This window comes from Ruditapes philippinarum, unplaced genomic scaffold (genome assembly GCF_026571515.1).
Source record: "Ruditapes philippinarum isolate M1 unplaced genomic scaffold, ASM2657151v2 ctg5176_1_1_1_1, whole genome shotgun sequence".
In the NCBI taxonomy this organism is placed as follows: Eukaryota; Metazoa; Mollusca; class Bivalvia; order Venerida; family Veneridae; genus Ruditapes; species Ruditapes philippinarum.
In genome coordinates this window covers 44,209-62,043 of record NW_026857771.1, presented here as the reverse complement: position 1 = coordinate 62,043, position 17,835 = coordinate 44,209, and the positions used below count along the sequence as shown (strand labels likewise).

General features: G+C 31.7%; 1 protein-coding gene across 1 annotated transcript in view; it reads left to right on the top strand.

Moving 5' to 3' along the window:
* Positions 1–16,286, top strand: part of LOC132750965 (uncharacterized) — a 28,789-nt gene extending 12,503 nt beyond the window's left edge. Inside the window, exons 9-26 of the mRNA XM_060741057.1 lie at positions 38–265; positions 692–863; positions 1,419–2,959; positions 3,439–3,749; positions 4,302–4,424; positions 5,236–5,389; positions 5,988–6,085; positions 6,346–6,421; positions 6,694–6,770; positions 6,979–7,200; positions 7,471–7,686; positions 7,960–8,035; positions 8,472–8,692; positions 10,867–11,080; positions 11,473–11,676; positions 12,214–12,359; positions 13,132–13,300; positions 14,158–16,286. Of these exons, the coding sequence (XP_060597040.1) occupies positions 38–265; positions 692–863; positions 1,419–2,959; positions 3,439–3,749; positions 4,302–4,424; positions 5,236–5,389; positions 5,988–6,085; positions 6,346–6,421; positions 6,694–6,770; positions 6,979–7,200; positions 7,471–7,686; positions 7,960–8,035; positions 8,472–8,692; positions 10,867–11,080; positions 11,473–11,676; positions 12,214–12,359; positions 13,132–13,300; positions 14,158–14,456 (4,547 nt within the window). The 3' untranslated portion in view covers positions 14,457–16,286. The remainder of the gene's footprint in view (positions 1–37; positions 266–691; positions 864–1,418; positions 2,960–3,438; positions 3,750–4,301; positions 4,425–5,235; positions 5,390–5,987; positions 6,086–6,345; positions 6,422–6,693; positions 6,771–6,978; positions 7,201–7,470; positions 7,687–7,959; positions 8,036–8,471; positions 8,693–10,866; positions 11,081–11,472; positions 11,677–12,213; positions 12,360–13,131; positions 13,301–14,157) is intronic.
* The last annotated feature ends 1,549 nt before the right edge of the window (positions 16,287–17,835 follow it).

Genomic DNA, 17,835 nt, shown 5'->3' with positions numbered 1-17,835 from the left:
ATTGTAAACTTAATCATATGTTTTACCGCATTTTCAGGTTTAAATAAGATTCAACATAATTTGGGCTGTAAAGTCCAGCGAATTCATGAAACAAAAAGTGTCCAAGTCTTTTTAAATGGCACTGAAGGGTTAGATAAAAAAGAAGCAGAATATATGTTAGAGGCTCATTTTGCGAGAGCCAAAGCTGGTGGTGGATCTATCAGGAGTATACAGGTTGAAAAAGATATCCCGGGCTGTTGGGTAATCCATTTTGAAAAGGATGAAAGTAAGAATTGTTATACATCCTTATATTTACGGCTCTAATCTATTGTTAAATATGAAATATTTTTATCACATAGTGTGCCGTCTTTTCGTTTGTTTGAATACGTGGAAAACATTTACTTGTATAAATCTAACAGCTATATTTTACTGACTTCAAACCGAGTTTCCTAATTTGTCCTAAATTGATGTCCTTTATTTTAAAGCCCTTCAGTGATTCATCGCTTTGTTGATAATGTAACATCTTCTTTTGGCATTGTTGATTTACAAAGACGTTTTAGGCACGATAAGCTTCAAATAGATATGCAATATCCTTAGTTAACCAGGTGATAATTCAGGTGATATTAATTAATTACATGTAATTTAAAAGAAATTTCTGTTATTGTCAAAATATGGTAACCAATATTTTTCAAGTGAAATTTAAACTGTTTAGTTGCAAGGAACGTTTGGATGAAGAAAAACTACAGTTTGACCTTGGGTGATCATCGGGTTAAAGCTATTGTTCTACCGTTGTATAAAGAATTTGGATTGTCTGTGAACGGTGGCCAAAAACCAATTTACGACTTTACTCCATTGGTTGTTGAGGTAGACAAAACCAAACTCAGGTATGGTACATCGGATTTTAAGCATGCAAATGTTGTTGGTCGTTGATGCACTAGACTATAAAAAGAACTATGACCTTAAGTTAACGTGTATATCCCAGCCGCTTTAGCGGTTATTCAGAATCATATTTTCAATATAAGTATTAATTTTTGTATGATTATTTTATCAAGAAACAAACAAATATCCAATCGGTTACAGAGCTTTAAACTTCTTAAAGTATTTTTTCTTGACATTTCACTTTATGATTTGAATAGTATCACAAATAGTTACGCACATATGCAACTAAATAATTTGACATTGTCTTTTATTTTCTAACATGCTTTCTTCTAAAGTGTTAAACAATAAAGCATTAGGTTAATCACAAATCTTATGTATCAAAGCAAATGTATTTATAATTTCCTGCTTTTTTTTTGATTTTCTATCATGTATATCATCATCGTATTTAACAACATTGAATTTCATGACATATATTTACTACAAGTTTATGACGAGAATTATTTATCTTCTTAATATATAAACTTAGCATATAATTATATTGCTTAGTATATATTTACTAGGTTTATCAAGTCAAGAAATTCAGAAAAGAAATCATTTGTGGATGCTTTGAATAAAACAATTAATGTTGACATTACTTGGGAGCAACAAGATAATTTCGATGAATTCGAGGTTGACGATGAACAAAATTCGTTTGGCAATGAGACCTCATTAACTTTTAAGTTTTGTGGTTCCAAGTCGGATTGGAAAAAGTCAGCAAATTGGAAAGATATAACAAAGACAGAAGTATCAACTTATTTACAAACCACAATATATGAAGTGGCATTGGATTTCGAAGTTGATGTCACGGATAAATTAAATGATCTGAAGAGACAATACAACTTTGAATATGAGAAAGACATTAAGAACAACAAAATAATTATATGCGGATCAAGCGAGAGTATTTTAAAAGAAGTTACTAAAAAGGCTGGAACAAAAGTGTTATTTCCACATATCGTGAGTGAATCGATAAAAGACATAGTACCACAATACTTAGCGTTAGACGCAGAAGGAATTCTAAACGACGTGAAAACCAAATGTCCTTATACATCTTTTAAGGTGAATACAGAGACGGGAATTATCACTCTAAAGGGTCCAATTGATGAAGTGAATGCTGCTCAACATTGTATATTGAATTTTGCTCTATGTATTCAATCTGTTGAACTGCGTATAGAGGAGGCACATGTTCAATTTTTGCGGAAAGGGGGTCTTGAACTACTAAAAGAACAGTTCCGTAAAGTAAACTTGAACCATAACCTCATTTTATCTGAAACGAAAAATACAATTATTGTAATGATTTACAAAGGGAATGAACCTATTGAGAAGAAGAAAAACAAGATGTTAGATATCATTGGAAATTTTATAAAAACACATGACATTTGTGTTGACAAAGAAGAACCCTTGAGTAATTTTGTTACAACAGATTGGAAACACTGTAAGGAAGAGATTCATGAGAAAGCAAATGGTGCTGTAGTTGTATTGGAACCATCAAACAACCGTATTATAACAATTATTGGTACAGAGGAAACAGTCAATGTTGCTAAAGCTGAGGTTGAAAACTATCTTAAACGTCACAAACTTGGAACAGTAACGATGCGCGTGCCAGTAGAAATTGCAATGTTTCTAGATGAGTTTAAGAGTGACGATATCCGGGATCATATCGAATGTGTGAAAGACAGAAACGGTTTGTACACTGGAAAACTATCTCTTAAATGCTTACCCGAAGAAGATATTAATCGTTTGCAGAAAGTAATAGAAAAGGATGTAAAAGAAATAAAACAACATTGGTTCATTATGAAGGAGAAATGGATAGCCAGTGTTATCCAAGACCTTGTAGACCTGAAGACCTTATCACATAATGAACGATTTTTACTGGAAGCTTATATAGGAGAAAGTCTGGCCGGACATTGTATTACAGGGATTGCTGTTTTTCCTAAAAGCGGTACAATTATCCAAGTCAAGCAAGGTGACATCACATTTGAAACAACAGCAGCGATTGTTCACTCTACGAATGGACATATTAATGCATTCAACAACGGAATAGGAAAAAGCTTGCAAAATATTGGTAAACACACGATCCATTTATTACCATTTTATAAAAGATTACATTTTTCACGAATTACTTTTGTTATCTATTTATGTGAAGGATTATTCTTAGACAAAGTTACAATTACTCAAGTAAGAAACATGCGTGGACAACAAAGTACTTATTTTAAAGATCCTGCAACACGATTTTTGGTTTTATGCTCAAATTAAGATCTTTCCATATATTAAGTTCCAAAAAAGCATTATTTATAAAGATATTACCGAATTCAACATTTCATTTAAATAAAGGGAGGTAATTAGAAATTCTAAGTCAAATTTATCAATAAGAAATGAATGCATACATATAATGTGCACAAATATTTGCAGTACATAATAAACATATTCTTTGATGTTTGAAAATTGTTTTGTAAGCATAATTATATACATATATGAAATTTCACTTTAACGTGGTAACAACCTCAATTATTACATAGCCTGAAAAACTGTTTAATATTGTAGGTGGAACAGAAATCAGGGACGAGCTGCTACGAGCTATTGAAGAAAGATCAAGAAACGGTGATAAAGATAAATTATACAGAGACACCGACGCTGAATTACAGAAACAGGTCATACAAAGCCGTCCAGACAATGAAGAACAACAGGGATATGATGATCCTTCCAACAATGGCTTCAGAAAGGGAGATCTGATTGTGACTGAGTCTGGGCGACTTCGTTGTTTAAATGTTATTCATGTATTCCCTATAAGATGGATAAATGGAAATAATTCAGAAGAAAAGGAGCTGAAAGCACTAGTTCGAAAAATATTGCAGGTATCAATACATACATTTTGAGCTTATGTTCATTCAATGATTTTCATTGTTTTTGAAGATGTGACCAATATAAACATTTGGTTTAAAAGTAAGCCCAGTATTTCATCATATCAATAGTTGAAGTAATCATTTACCGCCGCGATATTATTGATTTCATTATATTTGAATTGAAGTGTCCGATGTCATTTGTAAGGCTGTTCAATTTTCAAGAAATATTTAATCAATTAGGAATCACAGCACCTACAAAGAGTATGCCGTGAATTTCTAAAGAACCCTGTATGTAAGTATATCTGCTTACTTCCGCATGATATTATTAAGCATAATATTATTTGCACAAAAAGAAGCTTGTATCTGTCTGGTCTAACAAAAAACCCAAAGATCTACTAAAGAAATAAATATCTAATTACAAAAATTAGAGCTAGAAAAACATAGTGAAAGAAAGGACTATTCAGTACAATTTAAGCTAGTTCCTTGATGATTAACATTACAATGTCTAGAGATGTTGGATTGCTCTTATTATCTTTTTCACAAAGTAATGCGTTTATTCGTCAGACATGTCAAGACAAGAAACTTGCATCAGTGTCTCTTACGGCAATTGGATGTGGCGCTGGAAAGTATCCTGAAGACAGAGCAACGTCTAATATTGTAGAAGCAATAGCTGATTTCATTGAAAATGTGAGAAGTATTTTTAAGTAGAAAACGATATTACGGTAAACTATAGCTTATATATCAATTAACCAACAGTTTATCGTTATATCGTTTTCATCGTTTTCTTTCAACTTGTTGTTACAAAACGTTTTTCGGTACACAAAATAACTGGAAAAATAAAGGTCAGTAAGTGAAAAGAGTTTTGACTGATAAGCTTAATTTGCACAATATCCATTGTAAAATCTTTTTACAAATACTTTTGAATTAAAAAAGAAAAAGAAAATCAACAATTATTACACAATTTATAATGATAAATGAAATGAATTAACCCTTACTCTTATACAGTGTTAGTTTCTGGCAAAACATATTCAGCAATACACATTTAAAGCTAACGGAAGTTTCCTGCAATGTTTATTTATGTGCCACATGAAAAAGTTGATTCTGCCCGGATAAATAATAATTTGTTGGCCCACTTGCTTAAGTTATACTCTTTAGAAAGACATAACCGACTTTACACAAATGGCTTACTGTTTTACGTTGTTCAATATGTATTTTGGACATGAAAACGTTAAAAACATTGCAGATGAGCAATTGGAGCCTATTTCAATAACTTAAGCTGAAATGTGGCTGATATAACATCAATAAAATGTCTTAACTAAAATGAAACATGTTTAAACATAGAAAAGCAAATAATTGTTGCTGATTACTATCCTACCGTATCCAATACTCAGATTTTTTTAAAAATTTATCTAAACAAATAATTACATTTTTATTCTTATCATTAGTTGATACGTACCAGACGGTTACAAAGGCTATCAATAAATATCATTTATTTCAGACAAAAGATGCGGTAATCAAGGAAGTAGTGCTTTGTGATATGTCAGAAGCTGCAGTGAAGAAGTTTACAGAAGCTCTTGGAAAACTCAAAAGCTCTCACTGGGTTTTCTTTGAACATGGAAAACCTATACAAGTGGAGAATTTCATGTCATCTTGTAAGATTTGTTATTGTATATATCACATCAGACTGTGACTATTAATGGTAGCTATATAGTCGCCGCGAATTTCATCTCTCATTTCTATTAATTTTAAATCACTTGATTTAGTACTCATTGGTGCTGTTGGGATTGAAATCAGTTAACGCATTTGCAAATTGTATAAGAGCTGTTAAACTATTCGATGCTTGTTATAATTGCTAATTAGATCAACAAATGCTATTATTTGGTATCTATTGCTCTGATTGGATTCTATTTTCAGAATTAATTTCTTTGTACATATTGTATCTTAATTTTGTTGTGTTAATAAAATTTGTTTGCATACTTTGTAAGCGACAATATATCTAAAGTTACATATTTTAATGTTCTTAATATCATATACCATCAAATAAATGTCAAATAAATGTATTCTAATAAAATTACATGTTGACGTTTTATTTCAAAGATGTCTTTGACAGTAAAACTATCACATTTTTTTTTATTAAATAAATAAAATGGGTTAATAAGTTTATGGCTTTTTAATCAAATTTCAGCAATGTATGCTTACAAATATACGACATTCATGCTGGACACTGTTATGATACTTTTTATGTTACAGCAATCAGAAAAGCCGAAAGTAAGTTAGTGATTCGACCAAACTCGGGCCGTGATGAACCATTAGATAGTCCAAGAACTGGGCTTAAATGGGGAAGGCAGGTAATATATGAGTACACATATGTTTTAATAGAAATGTCTTATATTTTCATCAATGCAGAACGCGATTACGAGGAAAACTACAAAGAAGTTCTTGATATCGTTTGAATAATTTACCATTGAAGACATTAAACGATAATAAAACGAAAAATAATATTAAAAATATTAAAACTGTATATTTACAATGAACATTCACAAAATTGTAAATACCTTCATTAACGCATCTACATTTGCAAGTTTTATAATCATTTTATTTCAAAAAGAATGCTCATGCTATCAAGCCTGTTAACCAACACGATAAGAAGAAATATGATGCAGACAAAAGCAATTTGTTTGGAGGTAAGGGATGAATTTGGATTTCATTTCTTTGTATAAAAGGTAAAAAATTAGCAAAAAGTCCAATTCAAGGGCAAATATCTCTTAAATGACGACGTTTACTTCATCTTTTCCCATCTTAATATACTTCTTTTATCATTATCTAACAAAATGCCAAGTTAAAGAAATTCTATTGAACAGTTTTAATTTTGCCTATATGTCTATATGAAAACTCCCAAAAAGTCTTTAATGCAAAGTCTATATCAAAATTATCAAATATAAATATTTTCTATCAGGTGGTCTTCCATACAAAATACCTTTATCAGAGAAGTTAACCTTGCATGTTTTAAGAGGTGATTTGACCAAACAAAAGGTAGAATTTTTTTATGTTCGAAGAATTCTTTTCATCTTATTCTGCTAATTTGTAAATAAAATTTATGGTTTGAAAATATCAATAAAATTTTAAATATATTAAAACAACCGTGAATCATTTTTTATCTGGAATTAATTTATATTTTAACATAATTATATTTTGTTTCCCTCATTTGAAATAATTTTAAAAGCATAACTATCAATTACAGGTAGACGCCATAGTAAACACAACGTCCGAGTTTCCTAACTTAACAGGTGAAATTTCAAAAGCAATATTAAAAGCCGGCGGAAATACAATTAGGCAAGAATGTCAGAACTTAGGGAAAATTTCTGTGGGTGAAGTCAAATCTAGTAGAGCTGGGCGTTTGAAATGCCAACAAGTCATTCATGCTAGGATTCCGATGAGATGGGATTCACATAACGGTGAAAAAGTAAGAAATGTATTTTGCTATGACTGTTCTTTTAACATTTCATTATTTAAACATAAAGACCCTTGTTATGATGATAAAGAAGTGTGAAATTAATTAAAAAAGATGCGTGTTTATGTTTACGGTAGAAATTATGTAATTATGTAGTTTCATATAAAAAATAAAGTCATCCTAAACTATCAGCCATTGACCTGCATACAGTTTACTACAGAATTGAAACCTGAAACAGTTCTAGAACGAAATATTCGAAATAATGTCCATTATACCTTTTAGTTTGTCAGTGATTTGGTAACAACTTGTCTCGCTGAAGCAATCAATTATGGCTGCTGTTCAGTTGCCTTTCCTACAATAGGAACGGGACATTCAGGATTTCCTGCTGACAAAGTTGCAAATGCTATGGTGAAGTCAATCTGTGAAGTTGAAAATGAAAACTCTCCGCTCACTGATATTTTCATTGTCATTTATTCGATGGACGATGGCATATCTAAGGTAAAATCATTAATGCCCAATACAAACCTACAAAGTTAAGCATGAAACTTTCTGTATGTTAGCTGTTTTGTTTCTGGTCATGAAAGAGTCAAAGTCTTTAGCGCAATTTGTTAAAAAATATTGTGATTTATTACATTCAAAGATAAATGATTGCAAGAACATTAAAAATATGTATAATGAATATATTATGCATAAGTACAAAGATTATAAGATATGGAAAATATCTGCATACTCTATTGTCCTTTTCCATGCATTTACGTTCTTTTTACACAGATATTTGAAGATGTTATCCCGCATTGCTTCAGCAGCATCGACAATCACAGAGCTGGAATGATCATAAGCAAGAAAGGTAATACAATATCTTCTACATGAATTTTATTTCATAAATTGATAATTAGTTGTATGATATTTTCCATACATTTTTGAAAAGTTGAAGTCATTTAACATTTAAATCATTTATGAATTAAAAAAGAACTATATCTATATATACTAGTTTGAGTGTTCTGTTTTAAATTAAAAGCACCAAACAAAACCATATGCTAATTATTTACACGCCTGCATGTGTTTGTACGAGACTGACTTGAGACATAATGATCTAGCGAGAGAGACTAGTGTATGACTTCTTAAAGAAATATCTCGGTAAAAAGGCATAAAGATTAAGATAAAGTTACGTAATATTTCATGTTCTTTCTAATCGTGTAAATTTATTTTTAACCTTCCACATAAGTATTCTTATGTTTTTTGGTAGAAAATCATGTTCTACATAAGATATATTTATACCGAAGGTTCAAAGATGCCACAGAAACATAAAACTTTCCGATATGTGTCGCCACCATCTTTTGACAAACATTCTGAGGTAGATGACGTTGTGATTTTTAAAATTGTTTCGAAAACAAACGGAGAAAAGATTCAAAAGAAGATTCAAGACATAGTTAAACATCAAGTGAAAGAAGAAAAGTTGAATTTCCAGGAATTATCAAACGAAAAAACTCTTACAGAAGTTGAGGTTTTTGTTCGTTTTTATTTTTAGCTCACCTTGCACAAAGTGCAGGTGAGCTTTTAGTATGGCCAACCAAATGGCGTCCGTCGTCAGTCGTCCGTCCACATTTTAAATATTCTAAGGACATCTTCTATGATACCGCAAGGCCAATGTTAATGAAACTTGGCAGGAATACTCTTTGTATGAAGCTCTATCAAGATTGTTCAAAGAATTCCATTTCATGCAGAACTCTGGTTGCCATGGCAACCGAAAGAAAAATCTTTAAATATCTTTTTTTAAAGAACCCAAAGAGCTAGAGCTTAGATATTTGGCATGAAACATCTTCTAATGAGTGTCTACCAAGTTTGTTCAAATAAAATCCCTGGGGTCAAAATTGGCCCCGCCCCAGGGGGTCATTGATTTTCCCTATATGCATATAGCAAAAACTTAAAAAATCTTCTTTTAAAGAACTGTAAAAGCTAAAGCTTAGATATTTGGCATGAAACATCTTCTAATGAGTGTCTACCAAGTTTGTTCAAATAAAAGCCCTGTGGTCAAAATTGGCCCCGCCCCAGGGGGTCATTGATTTTCCCTATATGCATATAGTAAAAACTTAAAAAATCTTCTTTTAAAGAACCCAAAGAGCTAGAGCTAAGATATTTGACATGAAATATCTTCTAGTGAGTGTCTACCAAGTTTGTTCAAATAAAAGCCCTGGGGTCAAAATTGGCCCCGCCCCGGGGGGTCATTGATTTTCCCTATATGCATATAGTAAAAACTTAAAAAATCTTCTTTTAAAGAACCGTAAGAGCTAGAGCTTAGATATTTGGCATGAAACATCTTCTAGTGAATGTCTACCAAGTTAGTTCAAATAAAAGCCCTGGGGTCAAAATTGGCCCCGTCCCAGGGGGTCATAGATTTTCCCTATATGCATATAGTAAAAACTTAAAAAATCTTCTTTTAAAGAACCCAAAGAGCTAGAGCTAAGATATTTAGCATGAAACATCTTCTAATGAGTGTCTACCAAGTTTGTTCAAATAAAAGCCCTGGGGTCAAAATTGGCCCCGCCCCAGGGGGTCATTGATTCTCCTATATGCATATAGTAAAAACTTAAAAAATCTTCTTTTAAAGAACCCAAAGAGCTAGAGCTAAGATATTTAGCATGAAACATGTTCTAATGGGTGTCTACCAAGTATGTTCAAATAAAAGCCCTGGGGTCAAAACTGGCCCCGCCCCGGGGGTCATTGATTTTCCTTATATGTGTATAGCAAAAACTTAAAAATCTTCTTTGAAAAAACCCAAATAGCTTGAGTTTAGATATTATACATGAAACATCTTTAAGTAAATATCTACAAAGTTTGTTCAAATAAAAGCCCGGGGGTCAAAACTGGCCCTGCCCCAGGGGTGTCATTGTTTTTAACTATATGTGTATAGTAAAAACTTAAAAAACTTCTTTTAAAAAACCCAATGAGCTAGAACTAAAATGTTTAGCATGAAACATCTTCTTATGGGTGTCTACCAAGTCTGTTCAAATAAAAGCCCTTGGGTAAAAATTGGCCCGGGGGGGGGCTATATACAGGTGAGCGACCTCAGGGCCATCATGGCCCTCTTGTATATATGTATATGCTAAATAGATAAATCTTTTTGAATCGATAAGCATTATTAAAAAAAAACTGATTAGATTTTATGCAATTGTCAATTCCAAGATTTTGTCAGTCAATGTCATAACAGGTGATGACAACCTATGACAATATCACCACCAGTTTCAGCAGACATCCACCTCTCACCCTCAATATGACAAATAGACATGGAAAAGATCATCAGGCGCATCTTGCGGTTAAGATGAATATTTAAATGTGCTTTTGAAATAAATGATCAAGAGCAGAAGTCAAGTGTCATGTGGCAGCTGTTAAAAGTTGCCAGTGTTATCATATTTTCTGGCCCTTCAGGATCATTGCACTTTAAGTGTTGAAAATTGAGTACCGCTTTTAAAAGCTGGTGCATGAGTGATGTTGCACTTTGTCATTTTCCTTCATGTGCAGACTCATTCAAACCGATTGCATGCAATTTTGATATGATCAATGAATACATCAATAAATGAGCTGGAAATATTTCTGAATTATTACAAAGAGATAATAGCTTCCAATATAAATATATATACACAATGAATGTATATAAATCATTTTTTTATGTTTTTTTAGGAACGGTCTTTAAAAACCTTAGAGATGAGTTATGGTGTTAACATAGAGATTGATAAAAAGTCAAAACTCGTGAAGATTTCGGGACTCTCGGACCGTGTGAGTGAATGCCACTTTAAAGCGGTTGAATTGTTGAGGGAAACATTCCCAAAGATGCGTTTGAAGTCAAAGAATATAGAAACGATTGCGGAGACAGTGCAGTGGTACTTTGCCGATGGTACTTGTTACTTTACTCGTGTTTTAATGCGTCAGACTTTATAACAATATTTGATTGTAAATCTGTTTATAATTTTGCTGATTTCAATTCCTCAAAAATATCACACACTACGGGCTCGTTAGAACACAATTTTGCACAATCAGCACGAGCAATACAACCTATCAGAATAACACATTAATAGAATTTCCCTATGTATTTGTAAAACACACCATTGTTATATCAGACACATGTCAATATAACCATATAATTGATAAGTCTTCATTTTATGACATACATGTACATGTCATGAATACATGTATGTTATTCTTCAGTATGAACTAAACTATGAATCAATGTATTTTTATCCTTATTGATAACATGTATACATTTTAAGTTTCATATTTAACATTCAGCTGATGGAAATTCTCTCCCCGTTGATGTCACGGATAATTACGAGATACACATGAACTATCTCAACGGTAATGGCAACGATTTTACATATGAGAACCAAACAGAGAATAAAACGTACAAAGTGCTCATCAATGACATGATGGAACACCCGATAGATGACCCGAGAAAGAAAAGGCGTCTTTATCTTAGAACGAAGGTTGATGAACGTAAGTTCAAACAAAGAAAAAATGAGAAGACAGTTTATTTACAATGTACATAAAAGTTACAATAGATAAGTATCTATAGGATAACAAGACATTAGCTTCACATAAAAGATGACTTTATATACGATGTAGCTAAAACATACATATATCTACTATGTCAATCTAGTATGAGCATTTAACATATAAATTATGCTCTTCCCTACTTTTTTAAAATTACTATAAATATTAAATAATTGCAACGTAAAAAACCAATCAAGAAATCATGGAACTTTGTGATAAGAGACATTGTGTTTATGCATTTGAATATGTTACTTTTTGAAATTGTCAAAATCGTGTTTTAATTATTACCACAAATGAACAGGCTAAACCAAACCGAACCTGCAACATCATCTTTTGGCCTTCCTATGCGAGTTCTATGGATTCTGTTTTTCTTTTTTTTATATTTGTACTTAAAGTTCTTAGAACATTCAAATGCAGAATAATCAATCACATACTAATTTAAATAATTTATGATAAATATATATATTGTTTTGATTTAAGAAATTCCCCTGCCTGACAACTGGACGATTGCACTTGACGGAAATAAAACATTTGAGCAAATTGTACTTAAGGAGACTGATGCAGAATTCAACGAGGTAAAAGACAAATTTATCAAGGGAGGATGTCAACCGAAAAAGATCGGAAGCGTAAGTTGTATTTGAAAATGTCCATATATAAATATTAGAAAAAGGAACGGCAAAATAGAGGTCTATAAAAACAGTAATGTTTAATGATATATTGAAAACTGATTGGCACAAATGGAATTGTAAGGATCTGACATTCTATGATAATTCTAAAACGAATTAACAATCTAACTTGTGATGAAATCCAAGTGACAGTGTGAAATCCTATAACTTCATACATTGTTGACTTCTACAAACATAGATTCACTTACCTGACTGACCAGGGAACAATGTATTTCAATTTTCAGTGGTAGAAATATTTATTTTATCTGAAAATTACCTTTATGTATGGATATATGCAGGAACAAACTAATTCACTCCTTACATTTTATCGTGAGTTGACGTCTAATGACATCTTTGAAATAAGTCACATCAAATTTTAGATTGAAGATTTCGTATTGTTAACATCAAATAAACAAACTCAATTTAACATAATTTAGTTACTTTATGTAAATTTATGTCTGTTTAAGGTCAGAAATCATTACTTTACGATTTTAGTGTGCATATGTAATATGCCCGTAAATTGTTTTAAGATCAGCATTTGTTGCTTGTTAATCGGTAATTAGTATATATTTTCTAAATGTGGCTGTGACATTGTGTTAGATAACATTTCATTTGTTTTATTTAGAAATATAAAGTAGAAATGTATTACATTGACTTGACAATATTTAAAATTCGTAAATGGAAATAAACTACCCAAAATACACATGTTTCATTCTTTAAAATCTATTCTTAGATATCCAGAATAGAAAATAAATTTTTGTGGCAACAATACCAAACCAAAAAGAAACAAATGGAATCTCAAAATCCTAATATACAAAACGAAAGACAGCTCTGGCACGGGACAGACATCGATACTGTTCCAAAAATTGTCAAACATGGATATGACCGTAGCTTTACTTCAGGTATGTGTTCTTCCTTTCTAGTAATTTCTCACTTATTCACTTTTGTATTCCCAGTATTTTGTATTATCAGAAAGCTCTTCTTGTGCAACAGGTCCATTTTGTCTGAAGTGATGCACTTATATAGCTATATGCTTCAACATTTTAAGATATTGGTTTCATCCCATTCGAATAGTGTAGTCTTTAGCATGGTACATATGTAGTAGCAATTAATTGTCGTTGTTCTATCAACATTTGATTATCCTTACTCCATTTTAATGTTACAAAAAGATTAATTAATATATTCAACATAATTAATAGAATACTATTTACCTATTTACTGAATATCATACTTTATCATCAAAATGGTCGTAGAGACGGGATATGGACTTTGAAAAACTACATTTTTATTTGTTTTTATGTCTTAGTACCCTGTCAAAGCCTTTCTGTGACAATTGTATTCAGTGAGAGACTATTTGTCAATGCTTACGGCACCTTCACTACTTTGTTTGAATGCATTCAAGGAATGGAATATATACTGTAATCATGTTACATGGTTGATTAGTATTATTCTTATGCATTTATCAAAATTAGAATATCTATGCTCTCCTTTTTAAAGTGGGGGTTATACTGTAAAGGACGGTCCGTCCGAATTTCTCTACTTATATACGAACGGACGTTCGCCTGTCCTATTATCATTATGCTACCAATAAAAAGGGCACACAATGTTTTTGAGTAATCTTAAAGACATCTCGCTTCTTTTGATTTTGTGGTTAGTGGGTCAAGGTCACAGTGACATTAAATGTGAGATCAAAAGATACTACTATTATTTCGTTCTTATCTTTACCTTACTATCAATTTTGTTGAATTTGTATTTTCAGTGTGTGCGTATGGAAAAGGAGCATACTTTGCTGTTCAGTCAGCATATTCAGACAACAACAGATACGCACAACCGGATGTGAATGGTGTCAAACGAATGTTATTAAACAGAGTGCTTGTAGGTGTTCATTGTCTTGGAAATTCATCGGTGGAAGTACTCCCTCAGAGACCAGGAGTTACCTTCAATAACTTTCCTGTATGTTACGATAGTGCAGCTGACAGTAATGGCAAAACACCAAGCATATATGTGATCTTTCATGATACCCAAGCATACCCTGAGTACTTGATTGAATATTCTTAAAGGAAGTTTGTTATACAGAAAAAACTGTTGTTTTTGCTCGTGAACCTGTTATCAAATATTTTTTGATTGGAAACCTAAAACAAAAATATACATCTGGTTATTGATTTTCAATTTCAAAGCAATATCAGAAATTAATGATTAGTTTACTAATTCTTATGTTTGATGTGTATCTTCTAAGAAACATTTCATTTTTATATATGTCCTTATTCATTAATATGGCTGTATTGCTCCGTGAAAGCAGGCAACCATGACTGACTTTTACCAAGTATGCCCACTCAAAACTTTCACTTTGCGGACATATGCCGTTACATGATACGGTATGAATATCTTAAATGTTAATTTTAATCTGATGGAGCCAAAGACATTTGAGATTTTGCCTATTGCAACGTTTACATATATTACGGTTTCTTTTAGTAAGGAGTGTTTACACATTTTAACAAATATATCAATGAAATGTGAAAAGAATGAACTGAGACATGTTTTTAATCTGTTTATAAAAACTAACACATTTTGATAAATAGCTTTGAAGCTTTTTTTGTATATGCACGTTAATTTTTCATATATATAATGCTTTACATTTGATACAGATTTTTAAAGCAGCACGAAAAAGCTGCACAGTAATTCTTTAATAATACACTTATGAAGAGTAAATGTAACAGAGGAGAAACATACATTTCTAAACACAGTTACTTTTCTGTCTACATCGTTTTCTTGATTGCGTAGCAATTATGGCCATGTACTTTTGCTATAAGGATGTGTTAGTAATTAAATTACATGTAAATGTACCACCATGATTGAAATTTAGATGGACTTTTTTACAATTTCATTTGGTAGTTCGGTTTTTAGAATCACAATCTAATGGACTCTGGATTCTGCCAATGCTGTGACTTTGAGTACGAACCACTTTCTGGTCTGCATCTACAATACTATTCTTTTTGTAAGAATTACTGTATGGTTAAACTATATATGGCAACTGTATATTATAGGTGTAATTTTGTTCCATTTTTATTGGGTAAAGTCATTGTTTATGAACGATTGAAACAGGTACATTTGACTATTTTTAATCCGGCACAGGGGATTTGATATCTGTTACGTGCAACATAACAGCTCTGGTTAAATCTTTGGTTCAAATATTGTCTCTGAATTCTTCCTATTTCATTCCATGACCATATTCTTGATCTGTATTTGTCAATATATTTGTGACGCAGTTGTGAAAAAGGCACCAGGCTTACTATACATATGAATTATTATGTATACACGTATATTATGTAAATGAACTTCTTGACACAAATTTTTGTTTACTTTGTAAAACGCTGAAGCATTATGTTATGAAATCATTAATGCTTTTTTATATGAAAAAGTTATCAACAGGACATTTATGACCTCCTTGTGCGTTATTGTAAACTGTTTCTGTCATTACTACTTTTGTTTACTGACTATCAAGTCTAATATCTTCGTCAGTATCAAAATAAAACTAAAAGAATTTTGGCTTAACATAGTTTTATTTATTCAGAAACAGTTGCTTATGTTACTTATATTATGAATAAAGTCTTCTCTTCACGTATTAGACGAAAACTTGAATATATATTAAGATAACGGGGTTCTGTATCAAGATGCATAGCTCATTGATTGTTTGTTTTATATATGAATTTTAATTGGAATATAAATATTTTTTTATGAAAACAGATATATTATTCGTTTAATATTTAATTTTTATACAACAGTTTGTGTTTTACGGTTTGTATCTTAGTCATTTTTACTTTTGTATTTTATATAACTGTAATACCATAACAACTTGATCTTTGAATTTTATACAAATATAAGTCGATAAAAACAGTGTTCTATATTTTATCTTTGAATTAATACGACTTTATGAAAAAGAATTCATTTTGCATATCATTATGGGTACAGGAGTATAGAAGTTTAAATAACTAAAGTCTGTTATTCATCCAATTTTTCTCACAAAACACAAGTTAATGTAACTATTGCACTCAAAGGTTATTTGAAAAATCGCACGCACCGAACCTCAAAAGTCTTGATTATAAGCCACACCTGTTTGTTGCGATCTACGAATCAAATAAATGTCAACAGCATGACTTAAACTACATGCAATTAATCTGTAGAGTACATACATAATAATTAAAATTGAGCCGCGCCATGACAAAACCAACATAATGGGTTTGCAAACAGCATGGATCCTGATCAGACTGCGCGAAGGCACTGTTGGTTTTGTCATGGAGCGGCTGATTTGTGTAATATCACGTGAAGAATATTCTACCGCACAAGGTGATCACTGTTGCTTGCCGCGGCTACCGACAAAAATATGGTGCTCTTGTGAAGACTTTTGGTAAAACACAGTGATACCTATACCTTTGTGGATTATTAGTTTCAGTGCTAATAGGTTCATAAAGAATATCATATTGAAGTGCTAAAATGTATGAGAGAACTAGCCACATGGGATAACACTAAACTATCACAGTTCTTTCCTGGCACTGATAATAGAGCAATGCAAGAGATCTCATATAGCGTAAATTGGAGGCAAACATATTTCCAACAAGTTCTTGTCAATTGGAATCGGCACAGTAAGTGGCAGACAGTGCGCTTAGGAACTGGCCACAAAAATCAGTAAGTACATGCAAATATATTAGAGAAAATCGTTTTTTCAAAAGCCTATTTGCTGGTCACTTTTGATCATTTGCTTAAAGTCACAGCTATGGGTCTTATATTATGCTAATGTATGAGCTATTTTACAACGAAACAAAAACAATGGACAACAGATGATGGACAACAGATGATGAGATCCAAAAATATCAAAAGATAGCTGAATCATAGTATCCATACAAGCAAAAAAAAAACAACAACAAAAAACAACTTAGTATTGCCTATCACCGTGTATTTCTGTAACGCAGGAATATCTTGCAGTAAATGTTTCAAGTTTCAAGTTTCTCTATTCACTGTAAAATAAAAAGATATTTTTAGAACATTTTGAAAATCGAGTAGATTAAAACAACTTCTTAGAATAACATCAGTTGCCAAATATGGCGGTCAGAGTATGAATACTGATTTTCGTATATTAAACATTTCCGTTGCACAATATTTTTTTTATTTGAAACGAAAAAAAATATGAACCGTGACATGATATTTCAAACATAGTGGTCAAATTTGACATTTTATTTTTTCAATGATTCTCAAAATGCAATCTTTTCTTAATCATTCAAGACAATTTTTATTATTTTTGGATAAAGAAAACTTGATTTATGACGTATTTGAATGTTATTAGTGACGTCGTTTATTTGACGATAGTGACGACGTCATTAAAAGTACAACGTGATGAAACTGAATCATCGTTTTGCTTGACATATACTCCTTTATACATGTA